The sequence below is a fragment of the Palaemon carinicauda genome, chromosome 34, assembly GCF_036898095.1.
Source record: "Palaemon carinicauda isolate YSFRI2023 chromosome 34, ASM3689809v2, whole genome shotgun sequence".
Taxonomy (NCBI): domain Eukaryota; kingdom Metazoa; phylum Arthropoda; class Malacostraca; order Decapoda; family Palaemonidae; genus Palaemon; species Palaemon carinicauda.
Window position 1 is genome coordinate 15,929,348 of NC_090758.1, and position 26,256 is coordinate 15,955,603.

At 38.6% G+C, this 26,256-nt stretch overlaps 1 protein-coding gene across 4 annotated transcripts in view; it reads right to left on the bottom strand.

The window, feature by feature from the left end:
• Positions 1–26,256, bottom strand: part of LOC137627097 (BLOC-2 complex member HPS3) — a 104,923-nt gene that overhangs the window by 15,361 nt on the left and 63,306 nt on the right. For all 4 annotated transcript variants that reach the window (XM_068358112.1, XM_068358111.1, XM_068358113.1 and 1 more), the window contains 7 exons: positions 22,767–22,879; positions 22,101–22,352; positions 19,529–19,694; positions 16,215–16,313; positions 14,846–14,950; positions 5,472–5,588; positions 2,406–2,609 (listed from right to left, as the gene is read on the bottom strand). In XM_068358112.1, coding sequence (XP_068214213.1) covers positions 2,406–2,609; positions 5,472–5,588; positions 14,846–14,950; positions 16,215–16,313; positions 19,529–19,694; positions 22,101–22,352; positions 22,767–22,879 — 1,056 coding nt within the window. The remainder of the gene's footprint in view (positions 1–2,405; positions 2,610–5,471; positions 5,589–14,845; positions 14,951–16,214; positions 16,314–19,528; positions 19,695–22,100; positions 22,353–22,766; positions 22,880–26,256) is intronic.

Genomic DNA, 26,256 nt, shown 5'->3' on the forward strand with positions numbered 1-26,256 from the left:
TGAGGTGTGAGCTGCGAGAGTTGAGGTAGCGGCTGCGCAGAACGCAGTTCTTGTCTCGCGAGTAGAGGTTCCTGAGGTGCTAGCCTAAGGAGTTGAGGCTCTCGCCTTGAGGAGGGTTGAGGTCGCTGCAGCGAGTGCTGAGGTGGCTGCCTCATTGATGGAAGAGGTTGTCGTACCTCAAGAGATTGTTGCCTCGCTGGTGGAACCACAAGCGGAAGCGGAGGAAGTAAGGCATAAGATTCCTGCTCCCATTGCTGAGGTTGCCTTAAGGAAGGCGGAGGTTGCTGCACACCGCTGGTAACTGGCAACTCAGTACGCGGTAAGGTATCCTGAGGAACCTCAACATCGTACGCCTGGCAGACTGGACTGCGGTGAGGCGGAGCGATCGCAGGAGGAGGTGTAACCTTCTCAGCCTGACACTCACGCATTAAGACCGCAAGCTGTGACTGCATGGACTGCAGCAAAGTCATCTTGGGGTCGGCAGACGCTAAGGTCTGCTGAGGCAAAGCCTTAACAGAAGATGAGGTCTGTTGCGGCATCACCTTACCTCTCTTAGGAGGTGTGCAGTCACCTGATGACTGCGGAGAGTCAGAGCTAACCCAATAACTGCATCCGGGTTGTTGAACTCTAGAGGTCTGGACTTTACGTTTAAGAGGTCTTGAGACCTGAGTCCAGCGTTTTCTCCCCGTCTGCGGGTGGGAGTGACGGTCTCTGTAAGACACGCCCGCAACCACCGAGGATACTTCTGTGCGCCGATCAAGGCCTGCCGAACCCTTTTGCCCTTCGACATTGCTTCCCCCCTGGGCTTGGGAGCTTGCAAGAGGTCCCGGACTGGGAGGACGACTGGCACGCACAGAAGTACCCTCACGCACAACACTGACACACTTTGCGCTAATCACTTATCACTTTTGAATTTCTGTTTGCACTTATTTCACTGAACTCGAAACTTTAAGTGGTTTGTACCTGAAACACGCAATTCTATCCTTCCTTAAAAGTTAGTAATTGCGAAAACAGAATTACAATGTAACAGAAAAATCTAATGAAAGATAAATAATTCAGTGGCTGGAAAGAGACTAAACACTAGATCAAATAAACTACGTTTAAAATCTCTCACCGCATAAAGCTTGAGAACAAGAATAAACTCTAGAAACGTTTACCTTCTTCCCCTAAAGAGACTAGGGAGAAGAGCAAAAACGATAACAACGTTACTCGCTTGAACGAAACGTTTATCCAGCTCTCTCTCCCTCCGTCTCTATCTCTCTCTCTCTCTCTCTCTGAACTTAGAACCTGAGAGAAGAGCCCAATCATATATACTCGTTAAAACATATTATTGTTAAAGGAAAAAAACTGAAAGATTTCCCAAATAAAAAGTTCCTTTATTAGAATTAAAACCATTAAGCTAAGAAAGAATGAACAAAACGCTATAAACGGTTTACTCTTACTGCAACGTGACACCGTGAAAATTCTCTCTCTATCGTAACGATAGAGCGCAAGTTGAACGTTCTGAACGTCAACAACTGCAGAGACAAAACAAAACGTTAGTTCAACTTTGAAACAGTACGAGACTATCAAAGAAATTCTTTCAAAAACATTAAAATAGCATAATATGTTAACAGGTAAAACCGAAATGACGGGCTCAATGTTAATTAACTTCGGTACAAGAAAAGGCCGCCTACTATTAGGAAAGGTCGAATATAAACAAATATAAAAATATTTTAATAAATTTATAAAAAAGGAAGTTAATCGAAGAGGCCTATAAAAGGCGGAGAGATATAAAATAAATCTATAACTTTTGTTAAGCAAAATAAAGAAAGAGAGTCTATACTCTCTTAGACACCAACACTTCCGTCTAAGGGAAGGGTCGGCCATTTAAAGGTGAAAGAGAGTTCATACTCTCTTCGTCACCATAATTAATCAAATTAATTCCAAAAGCTAGCTAAGCTAATAATAAAACTTCCTGAATAGCGAAAGCTGAAATCTTAGAGCAATACTTCACCAAAAACCGTGAACAAGACTCCAAAATTATAAGCGTATCCATGAACGTCTTGCCGGAAGCACGACAGAGGAAAAATTGAAGTGGTGTCAACAAGAAGTACTGCAGTACCTGGCCACAGGTGGCGCTTGTGAGTACACCCCCCTCTTGTATAGCGATCGCTGGCGTATCCCTTCCGTAGAATTCTGTCGGGCAACGGAGTTGACAGCTACATGATTATCGGGTAAGTTTAATATTGAAAAACGCTATACTATGATATTTCTTTTCTAAATCTTCTAAATCTTTACGCTAAAGATTTCTGTGTTAAGAGAAGTTACATAATACAAAAGAAAAAGAGCCAAAGGCTCAAACTATGAATATATTCGTATGGTTATGGAACTGAAAGGGTAAAGATTTGCGAGGAAACGCTCACCTCCGGATTATGGGCGTATTCCAAAAAGAACTTCTCCAGGAAATCTCTGAGCCACAGAGAATGCATGTTACACTCGGGACCGCAAGACACGATGGGGTAGACGGCAACAAAGGCGTCAACGAAGGCGTTCAGGGAAAGGGTCCCGTCCCCGATGAGCGAGACGAAGACCTCCGTGAACACTTCCTTCTTGTGTTCGGCCAGTACCTGCAGGGAGATGATGAGACGAGTATTGTACAAGAGGAAGAGATTACTGTAGTTTTAGACTCAAAATATTATTATTATTATTATTACTAGCTAAGCTACAGCCCTAGTTGGAAAAGCAGGATGCTATAAGCCCAGCAGCTCCAACTGGGGAAATAGCCCAGTGAGGAAAGGAAACGAGGAAAAATTAAATATTTTACGTAGAATTAAAACAAATATCTCCTATATAAACTATAAAAACTGGGATGATTGAAGATAAAAATTGTTACAGAATATAGCAATGAAAAAATAAAAAAATAAATATAGTAAATGTTACAACACATCATTAAATACACCACTATTAGATTTGAGGATAATAACGGAAAACTAATAACAAAGGAGTAAGATAATTCAGGAAAAATTAAAATTACCAAGGTTCTTGCGATTACAGAAACTGTAGTTTAAAAAAACATCTAACACAGAAAATGAAAAGAAAAATAAAGCTGAGAATAACCTAAGTTTGCTAAGATACTTTTTTTTTTGTTATTATTATCCACAAAAAGTGAAATAAGATTTTCCATTTTTTTTTTATTATTAAAGATATGTTCTTTATCCTCCTCATGGACTTTATAAAGTGTAGAACAGTCAGAGATGGTGGAGAAGGATTGGACTGGATTGGTGGGAGGAATTTAGCAGACCTAGAGTATGCTGATGATGCTGTCCTTCTTAGCGTTACTCCACAGGATTTGCAATGCTTGCTTACCAGAATGCATGAAATATCGCACAAGGTGGGGCTGAAGATAAATAGAAGGAAGACAGAGATGATGAGAACGGAGTATGCAATTGAAGATGAAATATCATTAGAAAGGATTAATGAGGTTGAATCATTCAAGTATTTAGGAACAGTGATCTCCAATACAGGGTCTTTAGAATTAGAGTTTAGTGAAAGATTAAAAAAATCAAATCAGATAATGGCTGGGTTAAGTAAAATTGGGAAATCAAATTGCCTAAAATTTTATATAAAAATCAGACTATATATCAGTTTAGTGAGATGGGTGCTACTCTATGGACATGAGTCATGGTATGACAATGAAACAATCTCCAATAGATTTAGTAGATTTGAGAATAAAGCCCTCAGAAGGATATTGGGAGTTGAATGGCAGGATAGGATTAGAAATGAAACTATAAGAGAGATTACTCGAGTGCCATATGTGGATGAGACCATGATGAGGGGTAGATGGAGATGATTTGGGCATGCTTTTTACACTCCCCAAGAGAGATTAGTTCACCAAATGTTTAACTGGGCTCCACAAGGCACTAGAAGAATTGGAAGACCCAGCCCTACATGGTTGAGGACTATAAGCGCGAAGCAGATGATGAATGGAGAAGTATTGAATTAAAACTCAAGACAGAGACGACTGGCAAAATCTAACCAAGGCCCTTTGTGTCAATAGGCGTAGGAGGAGATGATGATGATGATGATGATGACAAAAGATTCTCAGTCATTATTAATGGAAACTATTAACAAAACTATAACAGTAGGATTTTAAATCAATATTTTTTGGTCCCAATGACTTTATTGTCAAGGCTGGAACATACACAGTGTGTAAACAATATAAAAAAATTATCCATTTGAATCAAGTTAAAATAAAGACCCTACCATTTCAAATGTTTCAAGTCTCAAAACAACCATCATCAGACTTTTTTCTTCAAATTGTGTAACGGCTCCTCACCTATCCTTCTCCCTAGATTCCTAGACTGGGTTAAGTCTGTTAGGGGTGCAGATATCTAAGGTTATCTACAGATACATCCGTGATTATACACGATATCTTCGGATAGTCGTTCCAGGGGTTTAGAACCCCGTGATACCCGACGGTAATCCTCTTGTAATATCATACAGTAGGAAAACACAAAATAACACAGAGCTACCAAAAACACGTCCGAACGTTCACGGGTGCTAACAAGGAATGATGGGAGAAGGATAGGTAGTGGTAGTGGAGGGGAGGGGGGGGGGCAGTAGCTGTAGAGAACACCTCGTAGTAACGGGGGATGTTGAGGAGGGAGAAGTCTAATTGGTAAGGGACCTCTAGTAGTGGTTTCACTCGCCCGTTTTTATACCGACACCCTATAAGGGTGAGCGAGCTGGGTATATTCCTGGCATTCCATGCAACTTTTTTCTCTGGTAGATTTAGCAGTATTTATACCTTAGAAATGGTGCTTTAAGGAGCATTTCACTGGGCGACACAAGTTCCTCGCCCAGAAATAGATTTTTCCTTCGTCAAAATCCCTTTTTTCTTCAAATTGTAAATGCACAATGTACTGTAGCTGGTTTTATTTGCGTGATCTTGCCAAAACTAAAATGCAATGAGAAGTCATATGGAGAAGAAAATAATATATCTTAACAGCTTACTTAAAAGTATGGTCTAGCATCGTAAGTTAGTAAGAAGGTTGAGCAGATACGATGATATGGAAATATGAACATTCAGTCAGAAAGGAGTAAAGATGGAAGTACAAACACGAGAGCAGAGTATTATTATTATCATTATTACTTGCTAAACTACAACCCTTGCTGGAAAAGCTTGATGGTATTAGCTCAAGGGCACCAACAGGGAAAAATAGTCCAGTGAGGAGAGGAAACAAGGAAATAAATAAACTGCAAGAGAAGTAATAACAATCAAAATAAAAAATTTTAATATAATTAACAACATTAAATTAGATCTATCATATATAAACTATGAAAACTTCATAAAAACAAGAGAAAGAGAAACAAGATAGATAGAGCGTGCCTGAATGTAGACTCGCTTTTAAGTCTAACTCAATGAAGGAAAACCATACCGATTACGGTCATTATCGGACACAAATAAACGACTTCACACCAAAACCAACCTGAGCAAGAGGAGAGAGACGTGTGGCGCCATCTTCAGTGATGAGGAGCAAACTGGAATGTTTCAGCAAAACCACCACTAGCTGATATGCACGTAGAGATGCCAGCACTGTTGCCACCTATAAAAAACAAAAAGTTGAAATAATTGATTATCACAATACAAGACTATATACTGTACTGTGAATGTATTTTTATTCCTGGGTAACAATTTTCATTGTTTTATAAAGAAATGTTGGTTCGTGGATTCTTAAATTCGTGGATTTCCATTTTGGAACTTTTACCTTTTTGGTTATTAGTTGAACCCCAATTATGATAAAGTGTTCATTTGCAATGCAATAATTATCATAGTGCACACCAAAATAAAACATATTCACAATAACAAATCAAAATGTTATTTTCATTAGTAAAATAAATTTTTGAATATACTTACCCGATGATCATGTAGCTGTCAACTCTGTTGCCCGACAGAAATCTACGGTCGGGATACGCCAGCGATCGCTATACAGGTGGGGGTGTACACAACAGCGCCATCTGTGAGCAGGTACTCAAGTACTTCTTGTCAACAAGAACTCAATTTTCTCCTCGGTCCACTGGTTCTCTATGGGGAGGAAGGGTGGGTCCTTAAATTCATGATCATCGGGTAAGTATATTCAAAAATTTATTTTACTAATGAAAATAACATTTTTCAATATTAATCTTACCCGATGATCATGTAGCTGATTCACACCCAGGGTGGTGGGTGGAGACCAGCATACATGTTAACAAAGAAGCTAAGTATCCCGTATTTCATTTTATTAGTTATTCAAAAATAACATAAAATAAATAAGTACCTGGTAAGGAAGACGACTTGAACCATTACTCTGCCTTTATTAAGTACGTCTTCCTTACTGAGCGTAGCGGTCCTCTTAGGATGCTGAACGACTCTTAGGTGCTGAAGTATAAAGGGCTGCAACCCATACTAAAGGACCTCATCACAACCTTTAACCTCGGCGCTTCTCAAGAAAGAATTGACCACCCGCCAAATCAACAAGGATGTGGAAGGCTTCTTAGCCGACCGTACAACCCATAAAAAGTATTCAAGAGAAAGGTTAAAAAGGTTATGGGATTATGGGAATGTAGTGGCTGAGCCCCCACCTACTACTGCATTCGTTGCTACGAATGGTCCCAGGGTGTAGCAGTTCTCGTAAAGAGACTGGACATCTTTGAGATAGAATGATGCGAACACTGACTTGCTTCTCCAATAGGTTGCATCCATAACACTCTGCAGAGAACGGTTCTGTTTGAAGGCCACTGAAGTAGCCACAGCTCTCACTTCATGTGTCCTTACCTTCAGCAAAGCAAGGTCTTCTTCCTTCAGATGAGAATGTGCTTCCCTAATCAGAAGCCTGATTTAGTAAGAAACTGAGTTCTTAGACATTGGAAGAGAAGGCTTCTTGATAGCACACCATAAGGCTTCTGATTGTCCTCGTAAAGGTTATGACCTTTTTAGATAGTACCTAAGAGCTCTAACTGGGCAAAGTACTCTCTCCAGTTCGTTCCCCACCAAGTTGGACAGGCTTGGGATCTCGAACGACTTAGGCCAAGGACGTGAAGGAAGCTCGTTTTAGCAAAAAACCGAGCTGCAAGGAACATGTAGCCGTTTCAGATGTGAAAACTATGTTCCTGCTGAAGGCGTGGATCTCACTTACTCTTTTAGCTGTTGCCAAGCACATGAGGAAAAGAGTTTTTAATGTGAGGTCCTTAAAAGAGGCTGATTGGAGAGGTTCAAATCTTGATGACATAAGGAACCTTAGGACCACGTCTAGATTCCAGCCTGGAGTGGACAACCGACGTTCCTTTGAGGTCTCAAAAGACCTAAGGAGGTCCTGTAGATCTTTGTTGGTGAAAAGATCCAAGCCTCTGTGGCGGAAAACCGCTGCCAACATACTTCTGTAACCCTTGATCGAAGGAGCTGAAAGGGATCTTACGTTCCTTAGATGTAACAGGAAGTCAGCAATCTGGGTTACAGTGGTACTGGTTGAGGAAACTGCATTGGCCTTGTACCAGCTTCGGAAGACTTCCCATTTGGATTGATAGACTCTGAGAGTGGATGTCCTCCTTGCTCTGGCAATCGCTCTGGCTGCCTCCTTCGAAAAGCCTCTAGCTCTTGAGAGTCTTTCGATAGTCTGAAGGCAGTCAGACGAAGAGCGTGGAGGTTTGGGTGTACCTTCTTTACGTGAGGTTGACGTAGAAGGTCCACTCCTAGAGGAAGAGTCCTGGGAATGTCGACCAGCCATTGCAGTACCTCTATGAACCATTCTCTCGCGGGCCAGAGGGGAGCAACCAACGTCAGCCGTGTCCCTTTGCGAGAGGCGAACTTCTGAAGTACCCTGTTGACAATCTTGAACGGCGGGAATGCATACAGGTCGAGATGGGACCAATCCAGCAGAAAAGCATCCACGTGAACTGCTGCTGGGTCTGGAATCGGAGAACAATACAACGGGAGCCTCTAGGTTATCGAGGTAGCGAACAGATCTATGGTTGGCTGACCTCACAGGGCCCAAAATCTGCTGCAAACATTCTTGTGAAGGGTCCACTCTGTGGGGATGACCTGACCCTTCCGGCTGAGGCGATCTGCCATGACATTCATATCGCCCTGAATGAACCTCGTTACCAGCGTGAGCTTTCGATCTTTTGACCAGATGAGGAGGTCCCTTGCGATCTAGAACAACTTCCTCGAATGAGTCCCTCCCTGCTTGGAGAAGTAAGCCAAGGCTGTGGTGTTGTCGGAGTCCACCTCCACCACCTTGTTAAGCTGGAGGGACTTGAAGTTTATCAAGGCCAGATGAACCGCCAACAGCTCCTTGCAATTGATGTGAAGTGTCCTTTGCTCCTGATTCCATGTTCCCGAGCATTCCTGTCCGTCCAAAGTCGCACCCCAGCCCGTGTCTGATGCGTCCGAGAAGAGACGGCGGTCGGGTTTCTGAACAGCCAAAGGTAGACCTTCCTTGAGAAGAAAGCTGTTCTTTCACCACGTTAGAGTAGACCTCATCTCTTCGGAAACAGGAACTAAGACCGTCTCTAGCGTCATGTCCTTTATCCAGTGAGCAGCTAGATGATACTGAAGGGGGCGGAGGTGGAGTCTCCCTAACTCGATGAACAGGGCCAGCGATGAAAGTGTCCCTGTTAGACTCATCCACTACCTGACTGAGCATCGGTTCCTTCTCAGCATGCTCTGGATGCATTCTAGGGCTTGGTAGATCCTTGGGGCCGACGGAAAAGCTCGAAAAGCTCGACTCTGAAGCTCCATACCCAGGTAGACAATGGTCTGGGATGGGACGAGCTGGGACTCCTCTAAATTGACCAGGAGGCCCAGTTCCTTGGTCAGATCCATAGTCCATCTGAGATTCTCCAGACAGCGACGACTTGTGGGAGCTCTTAAAAGCCAGTCGTCTGACGGAGCCGGACACAAGATCATGGTACTGCTGCACAGTCTGTGAACTGTCAACCATGGGGAAGCGAGGAAGTACAGCGACAACCCGAAACTGTCTAGACTGTCTGGGTAGTACAGACAACTCCTTATCGGGTTGCTGAGGTTGCCGCACTGCGTCACAACAAGTCACCTCTGCTGGTTGTTGAACGTCTTCCCAGTGACACACTGACTCCGTAAACAAAAATCCTCTAACAAGGACTAAGCTTGGACTGCATGTCTTACAACAAAGCTCAAGGTCTATGGGAGCAGGTGTGGCAACAGACGGGGTTAGCGACTGAAGCGGAACCATTACCCTCCCTGGAAGCATGTTATGCTTAAATAAAAGTCCATAGGAGGCTAAGCAGCTTAAGGCTCCTCTCCAAATGACAGAGTCCTCAAGGGAATATCAGAAGGAGGGAGAATAGCACTTTCTCATCTACAGGAACCATATCCGAGAAAAGCTAAGTTCTCTCAGTGAGGGTTTCACTGGTGCAAAAGCAGCAGACCAGAAGGCAACGTTATGAAACTGCTTGACAGTCTTGTGAGTTGGCAACAACCAAAGATGTGTGATTGAGGAGCATGCGGTAAGGTATGCAGAGTATGCTGTACGGTATGCAGAGCATGCTGTAAGGTATGCAGAGCATGCTGTATGTAGAGCATGCTGTAAGGTATGCAGAGCATGTTGCATGGCATGCGGCTTATGCTGCATGGGATGAGGCTCATGCTGCATGGGATGAGGCTCATGCTGCATGGTATGAGGCTCATGCTGCATGGGATGAGGCTCATGCTGCATGGGATGAGGCTCATGCCGCATGGGTTGAGGAGGATGCCGCATAGCATGAGGCTCCTGCCTCATGGGTTGAGGAGGTTGCCGCATAGCATGAGGCTCCTGCCTCATGGGTTGAGGAGGATGCCGCATAGCATGAGGCTCCTCATAGCATGAGGCTCCTGCCTCATGGGTTGAGGAGGATGCCGCATAGCATGAGGCTCCTGCCTCATGGGTTGAGGAGGTTGCCGCATAGCATGAGGCTCCTGCCTCATGGGTTGAGGAGGATGCCGCATAGCATGAGGCTCCTCATAGCATGAGGCTCCTGCCTCATGGGTTGAGGAGGATGCCGCATAGCATGAGGCTCCTGCCTCATGGGTTGAGGAGGATGCCGCATAGCATGAGGCTCCTCATAGCATGAGGCTCCTGCCTCATGGGTTGAGGAGGATGCCGCATAGCATGAGGCTCCTGCCTCATGGGTTGAGGAGGTTGCCGCATAGCATGAGGCTCCTGCCTCATGGGTTGAGGAGGATGCCGCATAGCATGAGGCTCCTGCCTCATGGGTTGAGGAGGTTGCCGCATAGTGCTGGAACCCGGCAACTCCCGATGCGGCAGCTCACGCATGAAAGCAGGAGGCGCAGCAAGAACATGCGTCTGGCAGGGTGGACTGCGCATCGGAGGTGGAGCTCTCACAGGTGGAGGGTGGGAGCAGGCAGCCGCAGTATCTGCTGAGCGCACAACCTCGGCGGGTTGTAGGTTAACAGGCTGCATTGTCAACCTTCCAGCATGATACTCCTGTATGAAGGAGCAAGCTGAGACTGTATAGTCTGCAGCATGGACCACTAGGGTCTATGAAAGACAACAACAAACGGAGTACTGTCCATTGAGACTGAGGGTCTAAAACAGCTGGTGCGGCAACAGACGGAGTTACTGCCTGTTGCGGTACCACCTTGCCTCTCTGGGAGGTGTGCAGTTGTCGTACTGCAGCAAGTCCGAACTGACCCAGTGGCTACACCTAGGCCGTTGGACTTGCGCGGAAGGGACCGACTTGCACTTAAAAGCTGCAAGATTTGGTCCATGGTTTCTGCGAGAAACCTCTTCCGCAGACGAGGAATAAATGGGCTCTCTCGTCTTTGTGTGGGTGGGGTGATCACGTCGGCTACGTGAGTGGATACACCCAAAACCACGGAGGGAAACGTCTGTTCGTCGATCAAGGCCTGATGAACCCATAAGTCCTTCGACATTACTTCTCCCCTGGGCTTGGGAGCTTGTAAGAGGTCCCAGACTAGGCGAACAACTGGCACGAACAGACGAACCCTCGAACGCAACACTGTAACACTTTGCGCTTATCACTTTATCACTTTTGATTTTCTGTTTGCACTTATTTCACTGAACTCGAAACTTTAAGTGGTTAGTACCTGAAACACGCAATCCTATCTTTCATTAAAAGTTAGTAATTGCGAAAACAGTATTACAATGTAACAGAAAAACATAATGAAAGATAAAGAATTCAGTGGCTGGAAAAGAGACTAAACACTAGATCAAATAAACTACGTTTAAAATCTCTCACCGCATAAAGCCTGGGAACAAGAATAAAACTCTAGAAACGTTTTACCTTCTTCCCCTAAAGAGACTAGGGAGAAGAGCAAAAACGATAACAACGTTACCCGCTTGAACGAAACGTTTATCCTCCTCTCTCTCCCTCCGTCTCTATCTCTCTCTCTCTCTCTCTTGACTTAGAACCTGAGAGATGAGCCCAATTATATATATCGTTAAAACATATTATTGTTAAAGGAAAAAAACTGAAAGATTTCCCAAATAAAAAGTTCCTTTATTAGAATTAAAACCATTTAAGCTAAGAAAGAATGAACAAAACGCTAGAATCGGTTTACTCTTACTGCAACGTGAAACCGTGAATACTCTCTCTCTATCGTAACGATAGAGCGCAAGTTGAACGTTCTGAACGTCAACAACTGCGGAGACAAAACAAAACGTTAGTTCAACTTTGAAAACAGTACGAGACTATCAAAGAAATTCTTTCAAAAACATTAAAATTAAAATAGCATAAAATCTTAACAGGCAAAAACGATATGACGGGCTCAATGTTAATTAACTTCGGTTCCAAGAAAAGACCGCCTACTATTAGGAAAGGTCGCATACAAACAAACCTAAAAATTAATTTTTATAAGTTTATAATAAAAGGAAGTAATCGAAGAGGCCTATAAAAGGCGGAGAGATATAAAATAAATCTATAACTTTGTTAAGCAAAATTAAGAAAGAGAGTCTATACTCTCTTCGACACCAACACTTCCGTCTAAGGGAAGGGTCGGCCATTTAAAAGTGAAAGAGAGTTCATACTCTCTTCGTCACCAAAATTAAATCAAATTAATTCCAAAAACTTGCTAAGCTAATGATAAAGCTTCCTGAATAGCGAAGGCTAAACTCTAGAGCAAATACATCACCAAATCGTGAACAATAACTCCAGAATCAACAGCGTATCCAAGTAGGTCTAGCCGGTGGCACGACAGAGGAAAAATTGAGTTCTTGTTGACAAGAAGTACTTGAGTACCTGCTCACAGATGGCGCTGTTGTGTACACCCCCACCTGTATAGCGATCGCTGGCGTATCCCGACCGTAGATTTCTGTCGGGCAACAGAGTTGACAGCTACATGATCATCGGGTAAGATTAATATTGAAAAATAATTAGTAATCCACAATGGTTTAGAAAATATAGGTCACCCACACAAATCGAATGTGTCCAAGTTCAATACTAAATTCCGACAGTGTATAAAAATTTGCATTGGAATTTTAAATTCGTGGATTCGCCCACCCACAAAGACCACAAAAATTTGTACACCACGAACAAAAATACTTTCACAGCATATGCTATGATAAAATATCAGTTCAGTAATCCCTAGTGTATCATTACTAGCACGTAACTGCATGCTTTTAGTTGTGGGCAATTAACTGTCATAAAAAGCAACGAGTGGAGACAGTGGAAATGATTCCAGTATGGATCCCGTAAGAAACGGAAAGGGAATAGTGATTCCGGTATAGATATGCTATGCTAAAATATAAGTTCAGTAATCCCTAGTGTATCATTACTAGCACATAACTATACGCTTTTATTCGTGAACAATTACTTGTCATTAAGAACACCGAGTGGAAGCAGTGGAAATAGTGTTTCCAGTACGGATCCCGTATGAAATGGAAACGCGAAAATAGTCAAACAGTACTTACATAATATTGCGCTAACACTGTACAATGGTTAAAAGTAATTTTACAGTATGTACCTCTTATACGCAGCATTCATTACTCGCACATAAACATGTACAGTATGTGCAATATATATTTACTGCTTTGCTTTATTCAAAGTACTGTACAGGAACTCTTGTTCCGTAGCCTTTCAAGGCAGTTTTTTCAGTATTATTATCATTATTATTACTAGCTAAGCTACAACCCTAGATGGAAAAGCAAGATGCTATAAGCCTAAGGGCTCCAACAGGGAAAAATGGCCCAATCAGAAAAGGAAATAAGGAAATAAATAAATAATATGAGAAGTAATGAATAATTAAAATAAAATATTTCAAAAACGGTAACATCAAAATATATAAAGTATTTCATATATAAACTATAAAAAGACTTATGTCAGCCTGCTCAACATAAAAATAATAGTTTGAACTTTTGAAGTTCTACCAATTCAACTACCTGATTAGGAGAATCGTTCCACAACTTGGTCACAGCTGGAATAAAACTTCTATAATACTGAGTACTATTGTAAAGGGGACCTCTCCTCTCTACGCTGGGAGGAACGTAGAGAGGAGAGGTCCCCTTTTTTGTTTCATTTGTTTGATGTCGGCTACTCCCCAAAATTGGGGGAAGTGCCTTGGTATATGTATGTACTATTGTAAAGTACAGAATTTTGCTTGGTACAATTGGGTTTTGTTTTCAATGCACAATTAAATGATAAATCATTCTCATCTCTTTGGAATTTAAAGTGATATTAACTTTATGAATATTTGCACAGACTAGACTATGTTAAACCACGACTTTAAGGGTAAAAACCTTAGCACCTTAGGTTAGCCAGGGTATTTACTTAAACCTTTTACCCCCCGGCTATTTTGAACTTTCCAACACTTAACCCCCAGGGGTTATTTTTTTTCAAGCACATTTTGCAGTATATATTTTTTTAAATTGTTCTAACAGCCTTAATTTTCGTCATAGCGAGGTCAGGTTGGTCTCATTCTCTTGGAAAAGGCCTGAATTTTCTCAAAAAACTATCAAAAATATGTAAAAAAAAAAAAAAAAATTAATAAGCATTTTTTTGCAAGGACGTACCGGTACGTCCATGGGGGTAGAGGGATGAGTTTTGTGAAACGTACCAGTATGTCCTTTGGGGGTAAAAGGGTTATAATGCATCTGCATTTTGGAGATATCTACACTCTCTTGGATTTACAATTACTAGTCAGAAATTGGAAGGATTACTGTAAAGCTCAGGAAAATATTTCACTTAAAAAGCATCGCTATTATTAATAACGTCCCTGACTGGTGAACACCAGACTGGGACTTGAGTCCCTCTCAAACTCGTTAGTTCCTTTGGTCGCTGTAACCTCACCATCCTTGTGAGCTAAGGACGGGTGTTTGGGGGAACCTCTAGTTCTATCTGCCTTGTCATCAGCAGCCATTGTCAGGCACTGCTTGGTTAAAACTTGGGTGGGCAGGGGGGCTTGGGTGCTGATCATATGTATATATGCTAAGTCTCTAAGGTATTGTGCTGCTCAATAGGGCAATATCACTGTCCCTTGTCCCTGCCATTCATGAGTGGCCTTTAAACCTTTAAATAAGGAAGTTACAGTTCTTGAATCAAAGGTATTTTCAGGAAGATGGCTCTTGAATGAGATGGAAACTGAATATAGTAATGTTAAAGAAGTTAAGACATCTAAAAGGAGACCCTTGAATGCATTCTATGTGCCATAAAAGGTACACTAATATAAAAACAAAATATACTAAGGTAACATCTTCCAACCTAAAAATGTAATGCCATTTTATACTGTGGAACTTTTAAAAATATCTTAAAATATCATAAAGTTTAAATGAAAAGTATGATAAAGTATGATAAGGCCGAAGACCAAGTCTCTCACAAAATAAAAAATCCTAACCTGCTCGGGCGATCCACGGTCGAGGAAAACCAGGGCCAACGCCAGAACATCCGCAGGACGAGGTTCGGAAGTCTTCGACAACTCTTGCTTGATAATCCCCAGGACCTGTAATAAATAAATTGCAGTCATTAAAATGAGTTAACGAATGCTTAATGTGATTACTGTGTAAGACTCTACATCATGTTAAGAATACCGGAATTAAGAACTACCAATCACAACTTAATTATTACCTGATTCACATTGTGATGACAATAAATTCATGAACACGGACTGCATGGATTAAAAAATGTCATGAACTTCATCATACTATAGTCAATTCTTTTTAGCGAGGCAGATTTGCACCAACTCGCAGGGGTGCCCTTTTAGCTCGGAAAAGTTTCCTGATCACTGATTGGTTTGACAAGATAATTCTACCCAATCAGATAGAAGAAAACTTTTCCGGGCTAAAAGGGCACCGCTGCGAGTCGGTGCAAATGCGCCTCATTAAAAAAAATTGAGTATAATTAGAATTCATAAAATATATTTATTTTTCCCTCACTTCCTGAAGTTTGAGCATCAAAATGAAGTTATACAATATAAAAAAAATGTAAAAGAAGCCTAGTCAACATTAGATAGTAGAAAAGTTTTCAAGACGCTCTACTATACAGAAGGTCCTCAACTTTCAAACTTAATTGGTTCCAAGAAGCTGTTTGTAAATTTGAATTTTGTTAAACTTTGCCCTAGGGTAGGCCTAACCTGTAACCTATGCCTATAACTTCTATCTGCAAACGTCAACAAATAGTTGGGTTTCATATGAAATAGATTTCAGGTTATTACAAATAAGGTTGTGCTTACTGTATTAACCCTTTTACTCCCAAAGGACGTACTGGTACGTTTCACAAAACTCATCCCTTTACCCCCATGGATGTACCGGTACGTCCTTACAAAAAAATGCTATAAATTTTTTTTTTTTTTTTCATATTTTTGATAATTTTTTTGAGAAAATTCAGGCATATTCCAAGAGAATGAGACCAACCTGACCTCTCTATGACAAAAATTAAGGCTGTTAGAGCAATTTAAAAAAAATATACTGCAAAATGTGCTGGGGAAAAAATAACCCCTTGGGGGTTAAGGGTTGGAAATTTCCAAAGGGTTAAATGATATAATATTGTTTTATCACAGTACAGTATTTCTTAATCTTATCTCAGTTATTTTCAGTTGGATTTGTGTTTGCATCTCCGAACATTTGTTAGTTGGCACCTTCAGTATGAGAAAAATGAAGACAATACTGTATACTCAAATGATAGCCCAGTAATATTTGATATAAAGAAAACTCACGATTCGCACAACATTCCTCTATAAACGACATAAAGGTGAACTCTAAATCTACCTTATCTTTCTTGTAATCCTTGAGACATTTCGACTTCAGAATTATCGTGGATACTTTCTCGGGCGCCACTTTCTCCAGCATCTCCAACACGCAGTTTGCCTGAGAACAACCGAGAGTGTGAGAATTCTCTGCTTACCATCTAACGGAAGATTCATTATGATAATCGTCACCAACAATTGCATAGAAATAATTTCTGATAATCACCAATAATTGCATAGAAATCATTTCTGATAAATCACCAATAATTGCATACAAATAATTTCTGATAATCACCAATTATTGCATGAAAATCATTTCTGATAATCACAAATTATTGCATAGAAATCATTTCTGATAATCACCAATTATTGCATAGAAATCATTTCTGATAATCACTAATTATTGCATGAAAATCATTTCTGATAATCACCAATAATTGCATAGAAATCATTTCTGATAAATCACCAATAATTGCATGGAAATCATTTCTGATAATCACCAATTATTGCATGAAAATCATTTCTGATAATCACAAATTATTGCATAGAAATCATTTCTGATAATCACCAATTATTGCATAGAAATCATTTCTGATAATCACCAATTATTGCATGAAAATAATTTCTGATAATCACAAATTATTGCATAGAAATCATTTCTGATAATCACCAATTATTGCATAGAAATCATTTCTGATAATCACTAATTATTGCATGAAAATCATTTCTGATAATCACCAATTATTGCATAGAAATCATTTCTGATAATCACTAATTATTGCATGAAAATCATTTCTGATAATCACCAATTATTGCATAGAAATCATTTCTGATAATCACCAATTATTGCATGAAAATCATTTCTGATAATCACTAATTATTGCATGAAAATCAATTCTGATAATCACCAATAATTGCATAGAAATCATTTCTGATAATCACTAATTATTGCATGAAAATCATTTCTGATAATCACCAATAATTGCATAGAAATCATTTCTGATAATCACTAATTATTGCATGAAAATCATTTCTGATAATCACCAATTATTGCATAGAAATCATTTCTGATAATCACCAATAATTGCATAGAAATCATTTCTGATAATCACCAATAATTGCATAGAAATCATTTCTGATAAATCACCAATAATTGCATAGAAATCATTTCTGATAATCACCAATAATTGCATAGAAATCATTTCTGATAAATCACCAATAATTGCATAGAAATCATTTCTGATAATCACTAATTATTGCATGAAAATCATTTCTGGTAATCACCAATAATTGCATAGAAATCATTTCTGGTAATCACCAATAATTGCATAGAAATCATTTCTGATAATCACAAATTATTGCATGAAAATCATTTCTGATAATCACCAATAATTGCATAGAAATCATTTCTGATAATCACAAATTATTGCATAGAAATCATTTCTGATAATCACCAATAATTGCATAGAAATCATTTCTGATAATCACAAATTATTGCATGAAATTCATTTCTGATAATCACCAATAATTGCATAGAAATCATTTCTGATAATCACAAATTATTGCATAGAAATCATTTCTGGTAATCACCAATAATTGCATAGAAATCATTTCTGATAATCACAAATTATTGCATGAAATTCATTTCTGATAATCACCAATAATTGCATAGAAATCATTTCTGATAATCACCAAAAATTGCATAGAAATCATTTCTGATAATCACCAATAATTGCATAGAAATCATTTCTGATAATCACCAATAATTGCATAGAAATCATTTCTGATAATCACCAAAAATTGCATAGAAATCATTTCTGATAATCACCAATTATTGCATAGAAATCATTTCTGATAATCACCAAAAATTGCATGAAAATCTTTTCTGATAATCACCAATAATTGCATAGAAATCATTTCTGATAATCACCAATTATTGCATAGAAATCATTTCTGATAATCACCAATAATTGCATAGAAATCATTTCTGATAATCACCAATAATTGCATAGAAATCATTTCTGATAAATCACCAATAATTGCATAGAAATCATTTCTGATAATCACCAATAATTGCATAGAAATCATTTCTGATAAATCACCAATAATTGCATAGAAATCATTTCTGATAATCACTAATTATTGCATGAAAATCATTTCTGGTAATCACCAATAATTGCATAGAAATCATTTCTGGTAATCACCAATAATTGCATAGAAATCATTTCTGATAATCACAAATTATTGCATGAAAATCATTTCTGATAATCACCAATAATTGCATAGAAATCATTTCTGATAATCACAAATTATTGCATAGAAATCATTTCTGATAATCACCAATAATTGCATAGAAATCATTTCTGATAATCACAAATTATTGCATGAAATTCATTTCTGATAATCACCAATAATTGCATAGAAATCATTTCTGATAATCACCAATAATTGCATAGAAATCATTTCTGATAAATCACCAATAATTGCATAGAAATCATTTCTGATAATCACCAATAATTGCATAGAAATCATTTCTGATAAATCACCAATAATTGCATAGAAATCATTTCTGATAATCACTAATTATTGCATGAAAATCATTTCTGGTAATCACCAATAATTGCATAGAAATCATTTCTGGTAATCACCAATAATTGCATAGAAATAATTTCTGATAATCACAAATTATTGCATGAAAATCATTTCTGATAATCACCAATAATTGCATAGAAATCATTTCTGATAATCACAAATTATTGCATGAAATTCATTTCTGATAATCACCAATAATTGCATAGAAATCATTTCTGATAATCACCAATTATTGCATGAAATTCATTTCTGATAATCACCAATAATTGCATAGAAATCATTTCTGATAAATCACCAATAATTGCATAGAAATCATTTCTGATAATCACCAATTATTGCATGAAAATCATTTCTGATAATCATCACTAATAATCACATGAAAATCATTTCTGATAATCACCAATTATTGCATGAAAATCAAATCTGATAATCACCAATAATTGCATAGAAATCATTTCTGATAATCACCAATTATTGCATGAAAATCATTTCTGGTAATCACTAATTATTGCATGAAAATAATTTTTGATAATCACCAATAATTGCATAGAAATAATTTCTGATAATCACCAATTATTGCATGAAAATCAATTCTGATAATCACCAATAATTGCATAGAAATCATTTCTGATAATCACCAATTATTGCATGAAAATCATTTCTGATAATCATCACTAATAATCACATGAAAATCATTTCTGATAATCACCAACAATAATTGCACAGAAATCTAAATTCTCCCACCTGTGCTGACGTCAACATTGGAGTACTGTGATGGAGAAGCAGATCGGACACTACAGAGACAAGACCCGGGCACTGCGGGTCGAGCCGCTCGATAACGGCATCGGGGCTCAGACTCGAAACCTGGTAATACTGCGTCGCCTGTTTCCATTCGGCTTCGCTTGTGCACCTGCGATACAGAGGATTTGCAGTCATTATTAATTTACATTTGAATTTGAATGACATTCTAATTTCTCTTAAAAAAATCTATAAAATTATTGGAATATATCTGATGTTACCCATTTTGTCATACAATTTTAAATTCTTTTCTTCTACTTCACACTTCATAGTCATCAGCCATATAGGCCTGGGTCTTCTGACTCTTCTAGCGCCTTGTGAAGCCCACTTAAGCTGTGGTTTTCTCGTAAGTCCAAGATTGTAGTAAAATGATCTCAGTTGCCTCTAACGACAGCATACTACAGAGTAATGTAAAATAATTCATTCTGAAGATATTGAACAAACTAGTATTATTATTATCATTATTATTATTACTACAAGCTGAGCTACAACCCTAGTTGGAAAAGCAGGATGATATAAGACCAAGGGATCCAACAGGAAAATAGCCCAGTGAGGAAAGGAAACAAGGAAATAAACTACAAGAGAAGTAATGAACAATCAAAATAAAATATTTTAAGAACAGTAACAACACTAAATTAGACCTTTCATATATAAATTAGAAAACCTTCAGAAAACTAGAGGAAGAGAAATAAGATAGAATAGTGTGCCCGAGTGTACCCTCAAGCAAGCAAACTCTAACCCCAGACAGTGGAAGGCCATCATACACAGGCTATGGTACTACCCAAGACTGGAGAACAATGGTTTGATTTTGTCCTCCTAGAAGAGCTGCTTATCATAGCTAAAGAATCTTTTCTACCCTTACTAAGAGGAAAGTAGCCACTGATTAATTGCATTGCAGTAGTTAACCCCTTGAGAAAAAGAATTTTTTGGTAATCTCAGTGATGTCAGGTGTATGACAGAGGAGAATGTGCAAAGAATAGGCCAGACTATTTGGTGTATGTGTAGGCAACGGAAAAATGAGCCATAACCAGAGAGAATGATCCAATGTAATACTGTCTGGCTAGTCAAAGGACCCAATAACTTGCTTGCAGTCGTATCTCAACGGGCGGCTGGTGCCCTGACCAACCTATCGACAACAGTACTAAAGTCAATATAGATTGAATCACAGAACTGAACAATAATGTTGTCATTATCAGACAGTGAGGATGATTTTATGTTTTACACTATTTAGATAACGAACAAGAGACTAAGGATCATGGCTGGAACAATGAAGGACTGAATATCATTACAGATAGTGAGAGCACAGTTCACTATGAGCCATAAGAAGAGTAAGAATTTTAGAGATACAAAAACTTGTCAGAGATAACTATACTGAAGTTACGAGTTCATTTTTGGAATGTCCCTCGTATAATAATATATACAAAAATGAAACTAATTCAATTTTACTTGTAAAAGTATTTCGAAAAACAATTAGGAAAGCTATAAGCTTTTACATCATAAATTCTAATTTTCTTCTGTAATCTTTAAGTATATATATGAAAAACCATAAAAAATACTATGGAATCATTAACCCTTTTACCCCCAAAGGATGTACTGGTATGTTTCACAAAACTCATCCCTTTACCCCCATGGACGTACTGGTACGTCCTTGCAAAAAACTGCTATTTATATTTTTTTTTTGCATATTTTTGATAATTTTTTGAGAAATTTCAGGCATTTTCAAAGAGAATGAGACCAACCTGACCTCTCTATGACAAAAATAAAGGCTGTTAGAGCAATTCAAAAAAATATACTGCAAAATGTGCTAGAAAAAAAAATAACCCCTGGGGGTTAAGGGTTGGAAAGTTCCAAATAGCCTGGGGATAAAAGGGTTAATATTGAAGGGACAACACGCTTAATTCATCGTGAGACCTTGATATTCTTATAATTTCTTTTGGTAAGGGGCTAAACAAATCGCATCTTCTGATACTTGATTCCCATTATCATTTGACTTTAGAAAAATATCAGATTTGACAGATCTTGTCTGCTTAATCCAATATTAATTCCGGCAACATGACTGCATCACGTCAGAACTGCCCTTAACTCAAGTCAATATTTATACTTCTTTTGAAAGTAAGGAATTTACGGAGGGAATTTTGCAAGCCATAAAAGAGGCAATGTGGATACTGAACACAGCATACCTACCGGGGTTTAAACTCGAGCATGTGTCATGTGTCCATTACCTTAAATGCTGCTGATTTTTACCTTAGATTACCTTAAAACCTTTTCCAATTTCCTTAAATTTCAAGCTAGTAAAACCAAAATTACCTTAGAATTACCTTTAAACCATGAAAATTGCCCCAAACTAAGATAATTACCTTAAAAGTTTAAACCCTGATACCTACAAAAGCACCTTCTTGAAGTACTCTTGGTTCATGTTTATCCTCACAGGCTGTGTACAACTGAAAGAACAGCCTTGTATGGCTTTCTACCCTTAAAGGTATCACAGTTCCCCATAAGCACAAGACTCATAACTTACTGAGCATAGTAATCCCCAAGAAGTGCCGACGAATCCTGCAGCAGCGAGTACAGGTCTTCCTCGGCTTCCTCCACCGACGTCAATTCGAAATGAATGGCTGTAGTCAAGACCAGATGGGCCTCGAGGAGGAGGTGTAGATAAGTCGAGGGAGAAGCAGACCTGTGGCTTCTGCCCACGCGCACCATTTCTTTATACAGACTGGCGGCACTTGGCAGGTGCAAGGAATAGACCGTGTGTGATTTGTCGCCGCCCCTGGAAGTTGGCAGGAACACAGGTAGGATTATACATAAAAACGAGAGAATGAGTAAACTGGGGCTCAGTTTTAATAAATGAATGTCATACATAGAGAAATTGCACACAAGATGAATGAACCTTAACGGTAGCTGTTTTACTGTCTTGATTCATGCGTATGTCATTAGATAAATATCTATGAAACTATCAGACTTCAAAGCCTCGTAAAATAACACTGTAAAACTAATATCTCTACATCCCACCTTGTCAAACTATTATCCTTCACTTAACTGTATTCAAATAATTTCACCCTAAGTTCCTTCAAACTCTTGAATTAACAATATATAACTGATATTCCCAAATCCCTCATTATTTTAAGGTTTTCACTAGCATCCTTCAGTCCTTCATATAACAAGAAAATGACTCGAAACTTACTCGTTATTGGCGGCAATCAGTGCCAAACACCCGTCAGTCAGTGTTAGGGTTTCCACATTGAGGAATGGTCTTAGGCCGACCAAACAGACAGTCTCTTCCCAATGAGGAGGTACCTGATACACAAAGCAAATAATTAACTTAGCATCCAAAGCAAAAATATTCATTTTTGGTACCTAAAACTAAGTCAGATATTGAAACTAAACACAATCAATTTAGGTACCTATAAGATTTGAATAGGTATCTAAATCAACAATTAATTTACCAAATATAAAAGTAACTAACCATAATAATAGAAAGACTGGAATATAATAGATTTTTCTTGAATTATTTCAAAGAGCAAGAGAAATATTTTACACATTTTTCTCAAATCTTCCAAAACTCTTGGGATTATTATAGCCAATTAAAATAATCACAGACTACATCTCTTAATGAATAAAATGAATAATATTATATAACAAATAACCATCTTGGATAATCATCATCATCCCCTCCTACACCCATTAGCGTAAAGGGCCTCGGTTAGATTTCGCCAGTCGTCTCTATATTGAGCTTTTAAATCAATACTTCTCCATTCATCATCTACTTCACACTTCATACTCTTCAGCCATGTATGCCTGGGCCTTCCAACTCTTCTTGTGCCTTGTGGAGCCCAGCTGAACGTTTGGTGAACTAATCTCTCTTGGGCAGTGCGAAGAGCATGCCCAAACCATCTCCATCTACCTCTTAATATAATTGCATCCACATATAGCACTTGAGTAATTTCTCTTATAGTTTCATATCCAATCTTGTCTTCCCAATATTCTTCTGAGGGCTTTGTTCTCAAAACTACAAAATCTCTTGGATATTGTTTCATTGACATACCACGACTCATATCCATACAGTGATACTGATCTCACTAAACTGCTATATAGCCTTATTTATATATGTAATTTCATGTGATTTGATTTAGAAATATTCTTAGCCTAGCCTTTTTTCATTTTTTCATTAAACTCTAATTCTATAGACCCTGTATTAGAGATCATAGTTCTTAAATACTTGAATGATTCTACCTCATTTATCCTCTCTCCTTCCAATATATTTCATCTTCCATTGCATATTCCGTTTTCATCATCTCTGTCTTTCTTCTATTTATCTTGAGCCCAACCTCCTGTGACATTTCATGCATTCTAGTAAGCAATCATTGCAAATCCTGTGGGGTTCTGCTTATATTGACAACAGAATCAGCATACTCTGGGTCAGCTAATTTCCTATTACCAATCCAGTCTAATCCTTCCCCACCATCCCCAACTATTCTATGCATTACAAAATCCATGTGGAGGATAAACAACATAGGTGGCAACACATTCCCTTGGAGTACTCCACTGTTCACTGGAAATTCATTTGATAGGACTCCAAACATTAACTTTGCACTTGCTATGATCATGTAGATAAGTCGAATTTACATATTTAAGAAGAATTCCATAATAACGCAAGACTCTCCACAAAATTGGCCTGTGCATATTATCAAAGGCTTTTCCATAGTCCACAAATGCCATCAACAGTAGAGTTCTATATTCTACACATTGCTGTACAAATTGTCTTGAAATGAGAATATTGTCAGTACAACTTCTACCTTTCCTTAACCCAGCTTGTTCATCTCTCAGCTTTTAATCTATCTTTCTCTCTAGTCTCTTTAGAATGAGCATACTATACATTTTCATGATGACTGACGTAAGTGCGATACCTCTGTAATTACAGTATTGCAATCAGCCAGATCTCCTATTTTTTTTACCTTGTTCACCAACACTCCTAGCTCCCTTTCATTAGGTTTTGCCTCTTCATGCTACATTCAACAAAACAATCGTGTATGCTTCTGGGAGTCGCTTCATTTTCAACCAATATCATCTCAGCAGTTATTCCATTGTATTCAGGGCCTTTCAATCTCCTGCATTTTTTAATGATAGCTTTGACTTCAAACATATTGAATTCATTCATGGGCACATCAAAGACTTCCTCAATTTCAGGTATATCTATCAAATCATTCCCTATATATCTACTATTCATAATCTCACCAAAGTTTTCCATCTAACATTGCCTTTCTTCATCTTCTGTTGCTATAAAATGCATCTCTCTTTTTGATGAGTATATGCTTCTTCTTCTTTTATACTACCACCAAAGAGTTATGGGGTCCTTTGACTGGCCAGACAGTACTACAATGGATCCTTCTCTATGGTTACGGTTCACTTTTCCTTTGCCTACACATACACCGAATAGTCTGACCTATTATTTACAGATTCTCTGTCCTAATACACCTGACAACACTGAGATTACCAAACCATTCTTCTTCACCCAAGGGGTTAACTACTGCACTGTAATTGTTCAGTGGCTACTCACCTCTTGGTAAGGGTAGAAAAGACTCTTTAGCAATGACAAGCAGCTCTTCTAGGAGGACACTCCAAAATTAAACAATTGTTCTCTAGTCTTGGGTAGTGCCATAGTATTTGTACCATGGTCTTCCACTGTCTTGGGTTAGAGTTCTCTGGCTTGAGGGTACACTCGAGCACTCAATTCTATCTAATTTCTCTTCCTCTTGTTTAGTTAAAATTTTTATAGTTTATATAAGAAATATTTATTCTATTGTTGTTAATGTTCTTAAAGCATTTCATTTTTTCTTGTTTCCTTTCCTCACTGGGCTATTTCCCCTGTTGGGGCCCCTGGGCTTATAGCATCCTTCTTTTCCAACTAGGGTTGTAGCTTAGCAGGTAATAATAATAATAATAATAATAATAGAGATTTCATTAATAATTCTATGCAATTCTTACACTTTGGACACTCCCTGAATTCATAGCTTCGTCAGCCTCATCTACTTTCCTGTCTAAATATTATCTCCAGTTATTCCTTGCTTTTCTTCTAACCTCACTATCAATACTGGAATACTTAGCATGCTCTACCTTGTAATTTTCATTACTTCATCGAAAACTTTCAACAATCTACTCTGTCTTTGTCTCCTTTTTATGGTATCCCAAGTATCATTTGATATCCATGGCTTTCTCCTTGTGACTGTATATCCCAAAACTTCACTCCCAACTGACTGATATGTGTTCTTAATATTACACCATTCTTCATTGTCTGTTCTTCGTCTCTTAAAGTTTCTAAGACTACAAATCGATTCCTACAATCAATTGCAAATGTTTCTCTGTGTTCATCTTTTAAAAGCTTAGCTGTATCAAACCTAGGCATTTTATCTACATTTCTGTTGAGTGCTTTCAGTTTTAATTTCAGTGCGGCAATGAGGAGCCGGTGATCACTACCAATATCGGCACCTCTATAGCTCATATTTCTCAAGTCCTCTTCTCTTTATTAATGGCCATGTGATCTATTTGATTTTTGTAACTGCCAAATGGTGAAGTCCATGTATATTTGTGGAAGACCTTGTGCTGGAAAAGAGTACTGCCAATGACAAGATATTAGAATAGCTTTTGTATCCGAGGTCAGGAAAGAAGGCACAACT